At 55.1% G+C, this 18,828-nt stretch overlaps 2 protein-coding genes across 6 annotated transcripts; both read right to left on the bottom strand.

Annotated features, from left to right (window-relative positions):
• Positions 1-739: 739 nt before the first annotated feature.
• CATSPERQ (catsper channel auxiliary subunit theta) lies at positions 740-9,517 on the bottom strand. 4 transcript variants are annotated; one of them, XM_034420049.3, is made up of 6 exons: positions 9,441-9,515; positions 8,599-8,741; positions 5,651-5,748; positions 4,497-4,689; positions 2,690-2,775; positions 740-929 (listed from the first exon to the last, which is right to left on the bottom strand). In XM_034420049.3, exons 2-6 carry the CDS (start codon positions 8,726-8,728, stop codon positions 783-785), a joined length of 654 nt encoding a protein of 217 aa, XP_034275940.1. In that variant the 5' UTR covers positions 8,729-8,741; positions 9,441-9,515; the 3' UTR covers positions 740-782. The 4 variants fall into 4 exon arrangements, with proteins under 4 accessions (XP_034275940.1, XP_034275941.1, XP_087747601.1 ...); XM_034420050.3 differs by having other exon boundaries at positions 9,241-9,465; XM_087891475.1 differs by lacking the exon at positions 9,441-9,515 and adding an exon at positions 9,333-9,375.
• A 3,613-nt stretch (positions 9,518-13,130) lies between these two features.
• On the bottom strand, positions 13,131-18,659 carry FBXL6 (F-box and leucine rich repeat protein 6). 2 transcript variants are annotated; one of them, XM_034420043.3, is made up of 9 exons: positions 18,427-18,659; positions 18,176-18,334; positions 18,030-18,093; positions 17,812-17,943; positions 17,582-17,689; positions 16,711-16,824; positions 16,340-16,571; positions 14,856-15,105; positions 13,131-13,570 (listed from the first exon to the last, which is right to left on the bottom strand). In XM_034420043.3, the coding sequence occupies exons 1-9, from the start codon at positions 18,642-18,644 to the stop codon at positions 13,402-13,404; spliced, it is 1,446 nt and encodes a 481-aa protein (XP_034275934.2). In that variant the 5' UTR covers positions 18,645-18,659; the 3' UTR covers positions 13,131-13,401. The 2 variants fall into 2 exon arrangements, with proteins under 2 accessions (XP_034275934.2, XP_087747593.1); XM_087891467.1 differs by lacking the exon at positions 18,176-18,334.
• Positions 18,660-18,828: the final 169 nt, after the last annotated feature.

Below are 18,828 nucleotides of genomic sequence, written 5' to 3' on the forward strand. Positions count from 1 at the left end.
CATCTCAACCAGAGGGACCCCTCCCTCCGGGCCCAGCCAGGTCTCCGTAATACCCGCCAGGTCCGCTCCCCCCTCCTGTATAAGATCGTAGATGAGGGGGGCCTTATTTACCACGGACCTGGCATTGCGCAGCATCAGCCGAAGGCCCCGGTCCTGAGCCATAGGTTCACCATCATAGCCCGTCCTTTTCTCTAGATCAGCCAAACCCAAATCCTGCAACCGTTCTTCACGTGTTTTTGTCTGCAGGCCCTTCATCATCCTATTTGCTACTCTTTGCACTCAACATCTTTTTTGTAGTGTAGTGACCAAAACTTACTAAGGTTTTATAAAGCAGTACTAATGATTTCGATTCTATGCCTCTGTTTATACAACTCAGGACCGCATTGGCCTGTTTGGCTGCCACCGCACACGGCTGGCTCATATTTAAAGGCTCGGCCACTGGGACTCCAAGCTCCATCTCGCACCTACTGTTTTTGAGCCAGGTGCTGCCTAATCTGCACTTGTACCTTTGGCTTTTCTTCTACCTTGCTTTGCTCCACGTTAAATGCCGTTCTGTTGGAGAGGGCCCGTTGTCCCCATCTGCCAAGATCTGGGGCTGGACCCATTGGGATGCAGGTGACCAGAGGGGCCCCGCCTCAACAGGGAGGCCGGGGCTCTTCTTGCCACTGTCAGCCCCGGTGCGGATGTCAGTCTGCACCGATAAAGAATCCTGTAACCATCCCCATCAAGGTTTGGAGCCTTTCATTTCGGGACCTTTTAATTGGCAGACGCTCTTACATGTGTTACACAACCAGTGAATCGTCTTCGTCTTCGTCTTCATCCAACTCGGGGGGGAAATGGCGGATGACGTGGAGCGTGGAGAGGTCCTCACTGTCAAAATAGTTGAGGTTCAGGTAACGGGCGATGCGGCGCCCAAGGCTGTCGACCAGCTGTTTGTGGGGGAGAGAAAGAAGTCGGAGCCGAGCTGCAGCAATCGCCCTTAGACTTTATATACAGTCTGTCATGTAGTGCTTTTCCAGCCCTCCCTAAGCGGTTTACAGAGTCAGCCTCTTGCCCCCCAACAATCTGGGTCTTACATTTTACCCACCACAGAAGGGCGGAAGGCTGAGTCAAGCTTGAGCCGGTCAGGATCAAACTCCTGGCAGTGAGTAGAATTAGCCTGCAGTACTGCATTCTAACCACTGCGCTACCATCGCTCTCCAGCATAAGGCCAGACACGGGGAGGGGTCCTACTCCAGCCCCTCCTCTCTACATCCTCTTCCCTCTTTGGGCAGCTTCTTTTGGGTTCAGGGTCCTCGGCCCGTCCACAGGCAGGCACCCTGATCCCTGCAGCAGGTGGGCCATACGAGTTGGGTTGCCCCTTCCCCTGTGCTTACTGGCATGCTTGGACTACAGTTTTCATGGGCCTCTTCCAGAAGGATGCGGTGCTGAGATTTGGAGTGTGCAGGGAGGGTGGCAGAATGGCAGATCCCCAGGCCAGCAAGACAGGCAGAGCCAGATGGAGGCTCATTTGTCCGTCTGCAGCCTGCTTCTGCCACCCTAAAGTCTCTTGGGAAAAGCATGGCCAGGCAGGGGCAATGGGGTGGGGGCAAAGCTGAGGGGTAAGGGGCTGTTCTCCTCCCTCGTGAGGCGCTCAGGGCCCCATGGAAGGGTGGGGGCTTCCTCAGCTGGGCAGGAAAGGATTCTCTCTCTCTCTGGGTGGATGCACAGACCAATCATAGAAAGCTAGATGCTCAGTTAATGTCCCTCGTCTTCCCTTGGAATTGCCAGGGCCAGGCTGGCCCAAGGATGATAAGCCACCTCCTCCCAGGGGGCTGCAGGCTGGGGGGGGAGGGTCTTTCCAACTGGAGCAAAAGACGGGGGGGGGAGAAGCAAATCTCAGGATGGAGGAGCAGCAGAATGTTGCAGAGGTGGGGGGGGGGAAGTTTGGCAATCTACTTGACCCTGTCCTAAACATAATCCCTATCACTCACATCCCACAAGCCCTGCTGGCTGGGGAGCATGGGAGTTGTGGTTCAACCAGCTAAGAACATCTATTAATATTTTTATCTGCTGTGTTTTATAATGGATGATTTTGACGTTTTCAGAGTTTTTATGTTACAAGCCCCCAGAGTCGTTAGATATGAGGTGGGCGGCAATAAATTTTATCAATAGACAGACAGACAGACATGATAATAGAAAGAGAGAGAGAGAAATAGATGATAGATAGATAGATAGATAGATAGATAGATAGATAGATAGATAGATAAGAGAGAAATAGGTGAGAGAAATGAGAGAGAGATGTATATAATAGATATATATATAGATATAGAGAAAGATACAGAAATATAGATAATAGAAATAGATGATAGATAGATAGATGATAGATAGATAGATAGATAGATAGATAGATAGATAGATAGATAGATAGATAGACAGATAGATAGACAGATGATAGACATAGAGATAGGTGATAGGTGATAGATGATAGATGATAAAAAAATGGATGGATGGATGGATGGATGGATGCCCAGATGGAGGAAGATTGTTTTGGCACATTTCCACAACCCAAAATGGGGCAGCCTTCAGGATGGGGTGAGGCCAGCTTGCCAGATGCTGGGAGGATTGGGGAGGAGATGGACTTCCAGCCATTTGCCTTCACCCTCTTGCTGCCCCATGGAACAGCCTCCTCCTTCTCCCCAGCTCTCACCTCATGGTTCTTGGTTAAGTGCACCAGGGTGAGGACTTCGAGGCGGTACCCGTTGATGATGAGGCTGTAGAAAAGCTGTCCATGGGCTGGAAGAGGACAACACCAGATGATGGCCCTGGACCTTCAACAGATGGTTTCATGCTTTACGGCAAAGGTCTTCTCAGCCACCCCTTGGTTGAAGGCCTCAAATCTCCTTTCACTGACCGCAGATGTGGCAGCTTAATGATAGTTGGAATAACTTTCAGCCATGGTTGAAACCATGGAGAGACTAAAAGTAGATCTCCCCCCATGATGCTTCTGGATTGGACTGATTCACACAACCCCAAAGCCACTGGTGGTTGGGATTTATGACTTAATGTAGCTTGTGAGTCCGGTTGCTATGCTTTGGTCAACGAACTGCTTCAGTTCATCCATGCTAGTGACTTACTCTGGTTTCTGAGTTAATTCATTTTCCAGGTTTAGACAATTACAGGCTAATCGGAAGTCCTGGGTTGCTGCAATGTGCTAAACTGGGGGTTTTAAACTTTAAGGCTTGTGGACTTCAAGTCCACAAGCCTCAAAGTTGCCAAACTTGAAGAGTCCTGGATTAAATCACCCATAAGTGAAGAAACCAACCAACAACTAACAAAGCTTATAACGTGTACTTGGTCTCTCAGTGCCCAGTTGAGCCCACCATAAACAAACTCATGTGTTGGTCCTCAGTATTGCAGGCCCACAACATCTCCTTAGTTGTGGTGCCTTAGATTCCCCAAAAACTTCCTCTCTTTCTAGTGTTGACCTTTGGGGGAGGTTGGAGGCATCGGCCAGACCTTTGCTAAGCAACTTGGAGGCCAGTGGTCATTTCCTGCCAGGAGCCGCTCAACTCCTGACCCAGAAGGAAGCCAAGGGGGGGAAGAAACGTCTGGTTTGGGTGGGAAAGGGCGATGTCCCAGGGGAGTTTCAGAAAAGTGCCTCGCCCTAGGAGGGGGCCCGCAAAGGGGGCAGGGCAAGGAGCGGGGGGGGGGAATGGCCAGAGGAGGGGTCTTTGAGGAGGACGGAGGGGGGGCTTGGGGTCTCCTCTCTTGCCTGAGCCTGGTGGGGCCCCTGTCCATTCAGCTGAGGAGCCCAGGGTGGCCGTTCCGTCCCTCAGGGCTCGACCCACCGCAGGGATCGGGCTCCGAAGGGGCTTGGATTGACTGGATCGGCTGCACAGCTGGCAAGCAAGCTACAGGCAGTCCTTCACTTGGAACGGTTCATTTAGTGACAAGAGCACTGAAAAAAGTAACTCATGACCGTTTTTCACAGCTGCGATCGTCCCAGCCTTCCCCACAGGCTCAAAATCCAGGCACTTGACAACCAACTCATATTTATGACGGTCGCATAGGCTGAGGACCTGCTTTGCAACCTTCAGACAAGTGAAATCAACGGGGGAGCCAGACTCGCTTAACCACCTCAGTACTAACTTAACAACCACAGTTGACTCATTTAGCAAGTGTCTCGCTTAGCGGCAGAAATGTTGGGCTCAATTGTGGTTGTAAGTCGAGGACTACCTGTAGTTGATTTAGCGACCATTCAAAGTTACAAGGGCACTGAAAGAGAGACCTTTGACCACTTTTCACACAGCTGTTGCATGGTCACATGATCAAAATTCAGACGCTTGGCAACTGACTCGTATTTATGACAGTCGCTGTGTCCCAGGATCACACGATCCCCATTTGTGGGGATTCTGTCACTTAGCGACAGAAATGTTGGGCTCCATTGTGGTCGTAAGTCCAGGACTGACTGGGAGAGGGAGAGGGAGAGGAGGAGCAAGGGCCCCGGGGGGTACCGTCTCGCTGGCCGACCAGCCGGACGTAGATCTGGTGCAGGGGCCCCTCGTGCCAAAGGATGCCCCGGATGTAGAACTGGTAGTACTCCCGGATGTGGTTGATGATCAGCCGCCGCTTGCAGAGGTTGCTGACCAGGACCCAGAGGCTGGCCACCAGGCTGAAGATGAAGAAAGCGGAGAGGTCCTGGTAGGCCTGCAAGGGGGGAAGGGAGGGGCCGGGCTCAGGAGGAGAGGGGGCCCTGCTCGCTCCCTTGGAGGAACCCCCGCTGGAAGGAGCTCGGGAAGAAACGGGGGGCACCCGGGGGGTTTCCTGGGAGTGGGGGGGGGTTGCCTTGGTCCCCAGCAGGGAGGCAGGGAAAGCTGGGAAGCCATGGGACCCTGCAAATCCTCCTCCTCTTTCTCAACTCTGCAATCCCCACTACTGCTAGCACAGCTGATGTTCCCCAGTTGGGTCACGAAATGTCTGCAAGAAAACCATCCAGTTCAGAGAGCACCCAGGACCCCACAGTCCTTTTCTTCCTCCTCCCCCCCTTCCTCCTCCTCTCTGCAAACCCCACTCTCTTCTAGCACTGATGTTGTTCCCTAGTTGGGTCATGAAAAGTCTGCAAGAAAACTACCCAGCTCAGAGAGCACCACAATCCTTTTCCTCCTCCTCCTCCTCCACCAGCCCATGAACCCCCCCCCTTCCAGCACTGACCATGCTACCTAGGTTTGGGCCATGGAAGGTCTGGAAGAAAACCACCAAACTCCGGGAGCAGCAAGGAACCCAGTGGATGAATCTCTCCTTCTTTGTTTTAAGTTCCTCAGCTGGAAAATGGGCTGGGAACAGGGACTTGCCTGGGTTACTGCACTGTGTCCTGAGCATGATTCGCAAGTGGGGCACCCCGCACTCAGGGAGGGGGGGCTGGGTTGGGGGGCGATGGCCGCAGAGCTGCAATCCAAGGCAGAGGCTGCCTGCCCCAACAGCTGGGTCCCTCCAGAGGTTTTGGCCAGCAACTCCCAGGCTCTCTAACTCTGGGCCCTCTTGCCTGGCCCCCAAACGGCCCCTAAGGCCAGGAGCGGCTGGGGAGCAACGCAGCCCCCAAAGGATCGGACTAGAGGTGGAGCGAGGGGAGTCCTGGGGGTCCCGAGTCAGAGCAACGAGGAGGACTCACCGCAGACATTTTGAAGTAGAAGATGCTGGCAACGACAGAGATGACAAAGCAGAGCAGGCCTTTCCAGACAGTGTCCTTGTAATACTCCATCACAAACACTGCGGGAAGGACGCACAGTCAGGGCGGCCCTCGGCTCCTGCCAGGAGGGGCCTGTGGAGGGTCTTCGCCCCAGAGCCGCCCCCTCCCACCCCCAGGCCAGGCCTTCAAAACTCACAAAGTCTCCTGTGCAATTCAAAGTCTCTCTCCTCTCTGAGCACAAGATTAAAAGGCCTCCCCATCTCTTCTGGGCAACGGATGGATCGCCTGATCTCGGATGCTGACCCACCCACATGGCCAGCAGCTTCAAGAGCCAGAAAGGCCACGGAGTCCCACATTTGGACTTGCCAAGAAGCCGGGGCTGAAATCCGGCAGGTTCTAACAGGTTCTGGAGAACCAGTAGTGGAAATTTTGAGTAGTTCGGAGAATCAGCAAATACCACCTCTGGCTGGCCCCAGAGTGGGGTGGGAATGGAGATTTTGTAATATCCTTCCCCTGCCACGCCCACCAAGCCACGCCCACAGAAGCGGTAGTAAAAAAATTGGAATTTCACCACTGCAAGAAGCCCCTCTGTGGCTCTGGCATGCGCATCCTGAGCCAGAGAGCTCTGCCATTTCCCGTGCTGGAGATCAGCGTCACATCCCGGCCACTGGCCACAGCCTCCTTCCCTAAATGCCCATGGAGATTCTCCATCCTCCAGGACACGGTTGTCTTGTCCCAAAAGTGCATTTTCCAAACGGCAACGGGACTTTCTTGGTTTTTCTTTGAAGATGTTTCACTTCTTAGCCAAGAAGCTTCTTCAGTTCTGACTGAATGGTGGCTGCGTGTGTGAGTGGAAGGAGGACTCTCAGAAAGTGTACTAATGACCAGCTGTCTGCAAGGACTGTAAGTCCTCCCATTCCCCACCATTCAGGCAGAACTGAAGAAGCTTCTGGGATGAGAAGTGAAACGTCTTCAAGGAAAAACAAAGGAAGTCCAGTTTTGGCCCCCCTCCCCAAAGGTCTCCTCGGACAGGCATTCTTCCACTGCCATTTCTGGCTCTCCATATGGAGAAGCTCACCTGTGCCAGCACCAAACGGTGGGATCTCCTGGCTGCTTTCTTTCTCCAAACCACAACCAGCTGCAGGAACAGCTGCACTCGGTTACTAAATGAGCCCATTTTCTGGATTCGCCTGAGGCCCTGAGCTGTAAGCCAGAGGTGCTTTTCCCAAAGGCAACTGGACTTTCTCGCTGGTCTCCTTGAAAACATTTCACTTCCCAGCCAAGCAGCTGAACTCAACTTTGAAAGCTGAACTTTGAGAATTGAAGAAGCTTCTTGGAGGAGAAGCGAAACGTTTTCAAAGAAAAAAACCCCAAGAAAGTCCAGTGGTCTTTTGGGGAAAGCACCTTTGGGGCAACCGGGACCTGGGTCAGTGGTCCCCAACCTCCCTGACTCTGTGGAGGTGGGGGCAGCAGGGGGCAGCAGGGGGGAGGAGTGGGGATGGGTTTGCCGCATGTGGTCACCCACCTCTGGGGCGGCCCAGTTCTCAACCGGCCACAGCCAGTACGGGCACTGTGGACCGGGGATTGGAGACCCCTGACCTGCGTGACTGAGGGTCTCCATAGACATCGAACTCCAGACTTACCCAATGGGTTGAAAACCATTTTGCCGCCTTCTATATAAGGACTGCCATACCGTTTTTTTCAACCTTAGCCCAATAGATTTACTCTACAGGTAGTCCTCGACTTACAACGGCCCTGGAAAAAGGGACTTATGACCGTATTTTACACTTACAGCCGTTGCAGCCTCCCCAGGGCCACGGGATCAAAATTCAGACGCTTGGGAACCGACTCATACTTATGACGGCTGCAGTGTCCCTGAGGTCACGTGATCCCCTTTTGCGACCTTCTGATGAGCCAAGTCAGTGGGGAAGCCAGATTCACTTAACAACCATGAGACTAACTTAACGACTGATTTACTGAACAACTGTGGCAAGAAAGGTCATAAAATGGGGCAAAATTCACGTAACCATTGTCTCGCTTAGCAGCAGAAACGTTGGGCTCGGTTGTGGCCGGAAGTTGAGTTGCCTGTACTCTGCAGTCTCTCCTTGATTCTCCTCGTTTCTAAACCTGAATTTGGGTCCAGTTGCAGACCAGCTGTTCTGGGGCTTTGGGCCAGTTGCTTTTCAACAACCTTCCCCCAACTTTGCCCTCCCAGAGATGCCACCTTTCCACCCCACAAGTGCCCAGGCAGTGGGGCTGAAGGCTCAGGGTGTAGAAGAGGCGACTGTGGCCCTGAAAGCCTCTCCGGGGGCCCCCTCATTTCCTTAAAAATGTTGCATAACATTGGGCCCCAAACACTGCGGAATAAATGCTTTGCCTGCATTTCTGACAAACCCTTCAGAGGCTGGTTGGTTGATTTATGATGTTACGCCTTTATCGTTTCTATGAATGACTCAAGGCGGTGGACACACTGAATGCGCCTTCCTTCTGTGGCAAGAAGTACAACTATAGCAAGAAAGGTCGTAAAATGGAACAAAACTCGTTTAACAATTGTCTCGCTTAGCAACAGAAATGCTGGGCTCTATTGTGGTCGTAAGCCGAGGCCTCCCTGTCGTTTGAGATTCCTTGACTGTCCTGTTTGGCATTGAAGGCCTGCGACCATCACATTCTAAGATTTGTTTCTGTGTGTTCTTCAGTGTAAAAACGAGCGGATTGCACAATCACACTTTGTTCCTCACAGTCCTCCTTACGGGCCAATTGCCCCGGCCCCTGAGGCTCCATCCAGGTGTATCCATCAACCCCCCCCCAAATCTGTGCCTGGTTGCCCAGCCGAGCCCTTCTTCACCACAGGCTGTATGCAGGACCTGGAGAGGCTCGGGGGCCCTTCCCCAACCCCCATTCTGCCCCCCCCACCCTGGAAAACTCCGTACCTTTGGGCTGCTGCACCTGGAAGGGGAAGTATTTGTTTTCCTGGAGTTGCTGGTGCAGGTACTCCTCCGAATTGACAAAGCCGCAATACCAGAGGGCCAGGGGGCCCCTCAGAATGGACTTCAGAAGCATCCTCCCAGGGGTTCTGGGAAGGAAGGAAGGAAGAAAGGGAGGGAGGGAGGGAAGGGGAAGGAACAAAAGCAGGAAAAGAGAAAAGAGAAGGAAGGAGGGAGGGAGGAGAAGGAAGGAAGAAAAGGGAAGGGAGGAAAGAAGGAAAAGAAAAAAGGAAAGAAGGGAGGGAGGGGAAGGGGCAAAAGCAGGAAAAAAGGAAGGAAAAAAGAAAAAAGAGAAGGAAGGAGGGAGGGAGGGAGGAGAAGGAAGGGAGGAAAGAAGGAAAAGAGAAAAAGAAGGAAGGAAGGAAGGAAGGAAGACGTGAGCAGAGAGGGAGGGGCAACACCTGGCAAGGAAAGGACCCCCACCTCCCTCAGATCAGCAGGATAAGGGGTAGCCCTTGGGGGGAAGGGTGGGGGGACCCTGAGCCCCTTGTCACACCCCAGGAAAGCCCACCCAGCACGTTGACACTGCCCTGAAGCTACCCTGGTAACCATCCCCCCCACCTCCCAAACAAAAGCAGGATAAAGTACTAGGCCTCCTTTTCCTCTGATCTGGAAGACCCAGCAGAGGCTCAGTGGCATGGGCAGGGGGTCTGCTCTGCCCCTCTCTGGCAGCCGCCCACCCGCGAATGGCCCCTGGGGGAGCTGCAGAGAGCACGAGGGCAGCCTTTGCGCCAACAGAGGCTCAGCAGTGTCTCTCAGGCACTTGGCTGGCACCAAAGGCCACCCACCGCCTGTCTCTCTCGGGTTCAGCTGGGTGCAGCAGCCGCCAGCCTGGCAACGGGGAGCAACAGAATGCCACCTTCATGGCAACCGGACCCCGCAGCCTCTGACCCTCAGGAACGGGGGCCACCAGGGGACAAAAATACCCCCCCGCCCCCAGTGGGACCCTGACAGATCTATTGCCACCACAATAGCCTGGCCCCTTGCAAGCAGGTCTGAAAGTTTGAACATCTTCAAGTAGTCCTTGACTTATGATCACAATTGAGCCCAAAACGTCTGTTGTTAAGTGAGACAGTTGTTAAGTGAGTTTTGCCCCATTTTACCACCATTCTTGCCACCGTTGTTCAGTGAATCACTGGGGTTCTTAAATTAGTCACTGTTTCCCCGTTGAGTTTGTTTATCAGAAGGTCCCAAAAGGGGATCAGTGGCACCAAGGACCCTGCAACTGGCATTGCCAAGGGTGTGAATTTTGATCACATGACCATGGGAAGGCTGCAACGGTCATTAAGTATGAAAACTGGTCATAAGTCCCTTTTTTCAGTGGTGCAGTAACCTCAGTCACTAAATGAATGGTTGCAAGTTGAGAACTAAGGAACTAAGCTTGTCAATCAAAAGGTCGGCAGTTCAGCGGTTCAAATCCCCAGTGCCGCGTAACGGGGTGAGCTCCCGTGACTTGTCCCAGCTTCTGCCAACCTAGCAGTTTGAAAGCAGGTAAAAAATGCAAGTAGAAAAACAGGGACCACCTTTGGTGGGAAGGGAACAGCGTTCCATGTGCCTCTGGCGTTGAGTCATGCCGGCCACATGACCACAGAGACGTCTTTGGACTGTGCTGGCTCTTCGGCTTTGAAACGGAGATGAGCACCGCCCCCTAGAGTCGGGAACGACTAGCACATATGTGCGAGGGGAACCTTTACCTTTTACCTTTTTAGCTGAGAACTACCTGCATTTGACCCAATGGATATGAAAGAAAAAAATAGTTAGCAGGTTAAAGAACAGCAAAGTTAAAGTTCAAAGTGCTCTTTTAACCGTCTGTTATCGTTGTTTCCTCGCAGAAAGTCTAAAGTATGTGGTTTCTTATTTACCACAAATCACCCCCGACCCTCATCTCTGAGTCCTGGGTCAAATACCCCCCTTTGGTTCTTCATCATGAAATGTTTCCTTAGCTTTTTCACTGGGAATTTTCCCAATAATCGCATCTTTCCATATTTTTAATTTTTGTTTTTAATTCACTTTTGAATGTTGCCTCTGTTTCAATGTTCTTTTGAATTTTGTATTTTAATCTTTGAATAAAATAAAACTGAACATAGAAAAAAGGAACGGGGGCCACCAGGGGTCACACACAAGAAGGAGACCCCCCCCACACACACCCCTGCCTGCTGCTCACTGCCCTTCCTCCTTGGGGCAAATCAGGGTGTGGTTGTGGACACGGGGTCTGCCTGAAAGGGAGGGGGCATTGCTGAGAGGGCGGGGAAGGGCCCAGAGTGAGCTGGATGGGGCAGAGGAGGGGGAGGACGGAGGGGGCCACATGTGACTCTTGACGTCAAGAAAGCTCAACCGAGGCTCAGGGCAGCTTCCTGTTTATGATCCTCTCCCTCGTTCTCCCACCCAGGAAAGCTCAGGGGGGGAAGAGGAAGCGCTACCCCTCACGGCCTCTCCTACCGTCTTCACGGTTTAAATAGGGCTAATTGAATGTCGGCTGGCAGCCCCCAGGGGGAGAGCCTTCTCTGTGGGGGCACCTACGATCTGGAATGAGCTCCCCCCGGAGATACGGAGGATCCCGGATCTATGCACCTTCCGCCGTGCCCTCAAGACCTTTTTATTCCATCAGGAGGGCCTGGCCTAATTTTTTCCCTTTTTCGAATGCAAATTTTAATCTGTTTTAAATTAGTGGGGTGTTTTAAATCTGTCTTCGGCCAAATTGTTTAATTCGGTTTCATTTTGCTTTTAAATTTTGTATTTATGTGTTTTATCTTGTGGCTGTTCACCGCCCTGAGTCCTTCGGGAGGAGGGCGGTATATAAATCAAATAACAAAAATAAATAAATAAACGTTAAGCATGTTTGGGTTTATTGTCTCAATTCCCCCCACCTTGGGGGGTCTCTGAGCTTGGTTGCTTTCTTGCAGCTGGTTCATCACCCAACTAGGTAACATCATCAGTGAACCTGGTTACACACTCCCCCCCAGCACTGATGATGTTCCCTAGTTAGGGTCATGAAACGTCTGCAAGAAAAAAGCCAAGCTGTAATGCTCTCTACATGGGGCTCCCCTTGAGGAGCACCCGGAGGCTCCAACTGGCGCAGAGTGCAGCCGCGCGGGTGGTTATGGGAGCGACATGGTGCTCCCATGTGACCCCCCTCCTGCGCGAGCTGTACTGGCTCCCGGTGGTCTTCCGGGTGCGCTTCAAGGTGTTGCGTTACCACCTTTAGAGCGCTCCATGGCTCAGGACCTGGTTATTTACGAGACCGCCTTCTGCCACCGGTAGCCTCTCACCGGCCAGTACGCTCCCACAGAGAGGGGCTCCTTGGGGTGCCGTTGGTAAAACAGTGTCGACCGGCGGCCCCCAGGGGGACAGCCTTCTCTGTGGGGGCACCTGCTCTTTGGAACGAGCTCCCCCCGGAGATACGGAGGATCCCGAATTTACGCACTTTCCGCCATGCCCTCAAGACTTTTTTATTCCAACAAGCTGGGCTGGCCTAACTCTTTTTAATTTAATTTTTTAATTTAATTTTAAAAAAGGGGTGTTTTAAATTAGTATGGGCCAAATTTGTTTAATATGTTTTAAATTGTTTGGGAAGGGCGGTATATAAATCCAAGTAAACCTAGACCTAAAAAAGCTCAGAGAGCAACAAGGCCCCGAGCTACAAATCTTCTCCTTTATCAAGAGTTTCTTGGTCTGCCTGAAACAGGAGTCCAGCCACACTTAAAACCTTCGCCTGGGTTCACACAGAGGCCTAGTCATGGTTTGCTTGAACACCGGTTGTCGGGGCTAATTGAGCTCACACATCACGGCAAGCCAAAGTCACCCCGCATTTTCTAAAGAGCCCTTGGAGCAGCAGCCCAACAACCCCCACGGGTTCCTCTGGAGTTGGCCGGTCTTAAAATTGCCAAGCTTGGAGACCCCTGCCTTAAACCACGGTCTGCTCCGAGCTCTGCCATGGAATCTGCCAACAGGGAGGGCCATTTTCAAACTTGCTCAGAGTGGAGAAATGGGATGGGGGGTGGGGGCTTTTTTTGTTGAGTTTGTATATTGAGGTTTTAAATTTGTAAATCCCCCCCCCCCGAGTCATTGAAAGTGAGCGGGTGGCCATATAAATGTTCTTAAATGAATAAACAAAGTACAAATGGAAAGAACAGGAAAGATGTGGTCGTGGGGCACAGGAAGATGAGTTGAAATCAAGATAAAACCTATGAGATTCCCTCCCCCTCTTTTTAAATGTGAACAGCTTGAAGTGCCTTTGTGAGAAAACATTCACAGCCAGCTGAATTGGAGTTAAATCCAGTTTCTGTCCACTGGTTTATCTCAGAGATAAGAGAGTCCTGGTCAGTCCCTCCCTCTCTCTCTCTCTCTCTGGCCCCCAGTGAAGAAGTGGGGGAGGGGGGGCAAGAAGAGTGAACAAAACTCCAGGATTGGAATAAGGGGGGCAGGGAGAGGGTAGAATTTCGGCACCAGGCCCAGCCGAAGAAGAAATGCTGCACCAATTACAGAAAAATCCTTTTATCTACAAACTTGAATCTACAAACGTTAGAAAAGAGAAATACGTACAAAAGCAAGAGTTAACAGTAAAGGTGCTTCAATATTTGTTTTCCTGATACTGTGGGGAGGCCCCACTTTGGACGGAGGACGGCACCTTCAAATTCGGGGTAGAGGATCAGCCATCCTGGAAAACGGGGTGTCTGTGTGTGGGGGTGCCCAACTTGGCAACTTTGGAAAGGAGGTTTGTGCTGCCCCAGAGTCCAGGAGTCGCAGCTCTTAAATTGGGCCCCCGGGGGTCTCTGGGTCCTCCGAGGTGGTCGAGAGCTGCTGCAAACACTGGCGGATTTCATCCGGACTGCGGTAGACCTTCTTGGTGCCCCGGGGCAACTGGCGGCAGGACGAGAGGTTGAGGTAGCTGAGGGCAGGGCAGCTGGCAATCAGGGCCCTTGCGTGAGGAGGAAGAAGAGGAGGAGGGGGAATTCCCATTAGGGCCATTACAGGGTTACCAAAGTTCTTAATCAAATCACGGCAGTGATTAAGTTAGTAAGACGGTTGTTATGTCAATCTGGCTTCCCCAACTGGTTTTGCTTGCCAGAAGGTCGCAAAAGGGGGGGACACTGCAACCGTCATAAATATGAGTCAGTTCCTAAGCATCTGCATTTCGATCAGGGGACCACGAGGCGGCTGCAATGGTTGTTAAGTGGGAAAAATGCTTTTTTTCAGTGCCGCTATAACTTCAAACAGTCACGAAACAAACCGTTGTAATTCAAGGGCTGCCCAAATTCTTTTCCACCTTGCAAAAGGCCTCTGTAGCCGGGGGGTGGGGGTGGGGGGACTCTGGCCATGTTGCAGCAGAGCTGGCTCATGAATTGTGGGAGTCGAAGTCCACCGGTCGGAAGGTCGCCAGAGATGCCTGTCCTGCTTTCTAGGCATCGTAGAGCCCCCTCCTCCATCCAAACAGAGTAGACTAGAATGAGCCGGAAGGGACCTTGGAGGTCTTCTAGTCCAGCCCCCTTCTGAAGCAGGAGAACCTAGCTATACCATGTCAGACAAGTGACTGTCTAGATCAGGGTTGTTAAACTCGATTTCATTGAGGGCCGCATCAGGGTGGTGTTTGACCCCGAGGGGGGGGCAGGGGGGGCGTGGCCAGCTTGACACCACTCGTGTTGGGGGCTCCTGTGGTGGCCGGAGCCTCTGCCAGCAAAAATGGGCTCCCAATCTCAGTTTTCGGCTGGGACAGCCTCCTGCAACCCTCTGTCGGAGAAAACAGAGCCTGGAAGGGCCGCTCCATTTCCCAGCCGAAACTGGAGAAGTGGAGCCCATTTTTGCTGGCAGAGGCGCTGCAGGCTGGTCCTTCACTGTTTCCAGGGCGGCCCCTGGGCCAGAATCAGCCTGCAGACTTTGAGTTTGACACCCTGGTCTAGATTCCTCTTAAAAACGTCCAGTGATATCGGCCTCTCTAAGACGGCCAGGGCCTCCAAGCCTCAGATTAGCTTCCCCCAACCAGCTGGCCTCCCCATAGCCAAGCCCCGGAAGGCACAGGGCAGCTGGGCTCCTTGGCCATGCCGATTTCTGGAGGGCACGACTGGCGTGATGCCCCCAATGCCCAGGCGGAAGGATCTCCAGATGCCCCAGTGGGTCTCTCTCTCCTCCCTTGTTTCTTGGCACTCCAAGTTGAAGCAGCAAGGAAAGAGGGAGGGTGGCCCCTCGGCGGGCACTGCCAGGCTCACCTGACGGTCCGGAGGGCAATCTTGGTCCCGGTGAGGCTGAGGGAGCGCAGCAGCGGTGCCCCTCCCTCGCCCCCTCCCTGAGTGAAGGCGGCCATGGCCTGCTCCAGGTCTTCCTGGCTGAAGCTCTGGCTGGTCAGGTCCAGCTCCCGCAGGCTGTGCCGCCACTTCCAGGTGAGGAGGGGGCTGCCTTCCAGAGGCCGGGAGAGGTTGCTGTCGCTGTAGTGCAGGCCCAGGTAGAGCTGCTCCAGATCTGCAGAAAACGCTTCGGAGGTCAGTAGGGACAAGGACACCCAGAGCCCCTTCCCTCGGGAGGCAGAAGGGGTCCCTCGGGAGTGGGTCTTGAGCAGGCCTGCCCCACCCGGTCACCATCCTCCTGGGGGCACAAGGAGCTGATAACCGGCTGCTCCAGCCACTCCACACAAGAACCCAGGAATATCCAGCTGCTCCTGATGGGACCATTTGCTAAAGAGCCAGAAAGTGCCAGTCAGGCTCCGGCACGGAAGATGCATGGGCTGGAAGGGACCTTGGAGGTCTTCTAGTCCAACCCCCTGCTCAAGCAGGAGACCCTATAGAATTTGGGAGAAATGGCTGTCCAGCCTCTTCTTAAAGAGCTCCAGTGATGGAGCACCCACAACTTCTGCTGGCAAGCAGTTCCACTGGTTAATTGTCCTCACTTAATTTGTGAACACTTAGAAAGTTTCTGCTTAATTCCAGGTTGCTTCTCTCCTTAATTAGTTTCTATCCATTGTTTCTTGTCCTGCCTGCAGGTGCTTTGGAGATTAAGCTGACCCCCTTCTTCTTTGGGGCAGCCCCTCAAATACTGGAAGACGGCTATCCTGTCTCCCCTGGTCCTTCTCTTCACTAGACTGGCCATACCTAGTTCCTGCAACTGTTTTTGGTATGTTTTAGCCTCCAGTCCCCTAACCTTCCCTCGTATCAGATCAGTTCCTCCACTGCAGGGGGCTGAGAGTCACAGGGGGTGAAAGTCTCCCTGATCTCATAAACTTCGACCCATCCACCCTCCGAAGAGCCAGAGTTAAAAGCTTCTGTTAGCAAAGTTTTGGCCCCAAATCCTCCGTCCTTCTTCCTCCCCAGGGGCGTTAAAGCCCCCCGCAGCCAGGCACTGCAGGAGAGGGGAGAGAAAGGCCCTTCCCCTTGGGTGGGTGGGCTTCAGTGATGCCATTCATGCCGCCCGTTTGGTGTGGAGGCAGAGCGTCAGGCTAGAACCCAGGAGCTCTAGTCCTGCCAGGCTCGATGCCAGCTGGGTGACCTTCGCTCAGCCCTGCAAGGAGGAGGCCGGGGCAGACCGCTCCCAGAACACTCCCGTAGTTTCCGTCCGTTGCTCCTTGTCTTTTCTCCTGGCGCTTCTGGAGAAATCTGCAGCCTACAGGGGCCAGATCCAGCAAGGTGTGGGGCTGGAGGCTTGGGGGGGGGGGGGCTAACTGGTTGCCTGGGAACAGGGCAGATCCCTCTTCTGCACCCACCTGGGCAGGTCAGCTGCTCCAGCCCTTTGGGCGTCACACGGACACAGCCACGCAGGTCGAGGACACGGAGCCGGCTGGAGGTGCTCAGAATCCGCCACAGCATGTGGTTGTCCACGTAGGAGAAGGCCGTGGTGGCCAGGCACAGCTCCTCCAGCTGCGGGAAGCCCGGGGACGGGGGGGACGAGGCGGGGAGTTGCTTTGGGTAGTAGGTGATGTTGAGCAGACGCAGCACCTGTGGGCGGCAGGAGTGGACAGACCAGCTACTGACCGGCCACGGGAAACCGGCTCCTCTCCTTGAACAGCCCCCCTCCCCCCAGCAGCCAGGAAGTCACATTCTGACTTGGGGAGGGGGCAAGAGGGACCCCACACACCTGCAGCTGTGGACAGGCAGCCTGGAGCTGTTCAATGGGCAGCTGGAAGTGCTGGGTGGTCTGCTTGATTTCGGCATTCACCTCCAGCAGCCGCAGGTCCGGGCAGCAGCCACCCTGGGGGATGAGGGGGGGGGGGCAACCAGAGGCAGATGAACAGGTTGGGTCAACTCCAGACGTCCCTGGCGCAGGAGGGGCTCCCTGGAGGGCTGTGCCCAACACAAGCCAGCAACTGCCTGCTGCCCCCGGCCTGGCCTCTTTGTGCGCTGCCGGGCGCATGCAACTAGAACTCCCAAAGTTTCTCTCTTGATGAACAGTGCAGCACAGGAGTCTCCCTTGGAATGAGTGAATTGCTGTAGTTGTTAAGTTAGTAACATAGTCGTTAAGTGAATCTGGCTTCCCCATTGCCTTTGCACCTCAGAAGGTTGCAAAAAATGATCCCATGACGCTGCAATGGTCATAAATACGAGTCAGCTGACAAGGGTTTTAATTTTGATCACAGGGATTCTGTAACGGTCGTGAAAAACAGTCATAAGGTCCCTTTTTCAGCGCTGTTCTAACTTTAAACAGCCCCTAAACACATCACTGTAAGAAGAGGACTAGCTGCAAAACCCCCGACTGGAAGCTAAAACTGGCCAGGAGTCGATGCCGCCCACAGAGATGCCACCGACTGCAGCAGCTGCAGCTCCTTCCGGGACCCCCGGCGGGCCGGGCTGCCAAGGGGTCCCCTCGGTCACCCCCACCAATAGCCGGCAGCTGCGCTCTTGGCCAACTGGCGGAGACCACCCATCGTCAGGCCGCGTCCCCCTGGGGGAAGGGGCTCCTCCGTCCGGGGAGTCAGGGCCGGCCTTCACGGGTCGCCTGGTCTGCTTACCACCAGAAGAGCAAAAATGGCACTCAGGCGGCTGCTGTAGGTCAGGGAGAGCTGCTCCATCCGGGCGCCTGCCGTTTCCAGGAAGCTGGTGACCGTCCAAGGGTCCACCTGGAGATGCAGAAAACGGCCCAAGAGCTGCCGGTCATCCCCTCCGTCCTCCAGAAGAGCCCCCCCCCAGCAGGCCAGGGCTGGCAGGCCCCGGGGACCCCCGTCCTTTGGCAAAGGCTCACCTGGGAACCCTGCAGGTTGAGGCTCACCAGTCGCGGGCAAGACGTGGCCAGCAGGCAAAGGGGCTCGGCGGTCACCCCACTGCAGTGGTTGAGGCGCAGGGTGGCCAGGTGTGGGCTGGAGGCGGCCAGAGCCTGCAAAGACAGGCAGGGAGGGGGGGGTCAGCTCCCTCGACCCCCTCCCAGGAGGACGGCAGGAACCCACCGGCCCAGAGGCTCACCTGCAGCACGGCCGGCACCAGGCTCTTCCAGTGGCCGAGCGCGAAGTGGCGCAGGAGGGAGAACCTGCGGGGCACAGAAGGCGGTGGGGAGGGGTCCTGGGGAGGGGGAGGGGGGGCGGGTGGGGGAGGGGCGTCCTGGTCCTCACCTGTGGGCCGCCAGCCACTGCAGGGTGCCCAGGGCCGCCTTCTGCTGCGCAGGGACCCACTTCTGCCCCGGGGCCGCCCAGCACCGCCCCACCGCCACCCTCTGCCACAGCACCGGCGCCGCCGCCGCCCGGTACCACAGCCGGCACACGCAGGCCGCCCTGGGGGGGGAGGGAGAGGGGGGGTCAGGCGGGGGGGTCCCGCGGTGCCATCTCCCCTCCCCCCGCCCTGCTCCCCCCCCCCGGGCGCTCACCGGCAGAGCAAGGGCACCGCGCCCCCCTCCGACGCCGCCGCCAGCCCCAGCACCCGCACCAGCAGCTCCGCCGGCAGCCGCGACCCCCACTCGCCCCCGCCCGCCCCGGGGCCCCCGCCCGCCTCGGCCACGCGCCGCCTCTTGCGCGGCCCACGCGCGGCCCCGTCGCCCTCGGCGGGCACGAGCAGCAGCGCCGCCTCCTCCGTCTCGTGCACCATGAAGCGCGGCGACGCCCCCGACGCCCCCCCCCCGCGGCGCCCCCTCCCCCGCCTCCCACTCCTCCTCTTGCGGGCGGCCGCCGGGCAGCCTCTGCGCCGCATGGCCCCGCCCCGCCACGATGCCCGGCGCGGGGGGGGGCGCGCGGGGGCCGCCGGGAGGGAGGGGGGAGGGGGGGAGGCGCGC

The sequence above is a fragment of the Pantherophis guttatus genome, chromosome 3, assembly GCF_059756535.1.
Source record: "Pantherophis guttatus breed Tessera chromosome 3, ASM5975653v1, whole genome shotgun sequence".
In the NCBI taxonomy this organism is placed as follows: Eukaryota; Metazoa; Chordata; class Lepidosauria; order Squamata; family Colubridae; genus Pantherophis; species Pantherophis guttatus.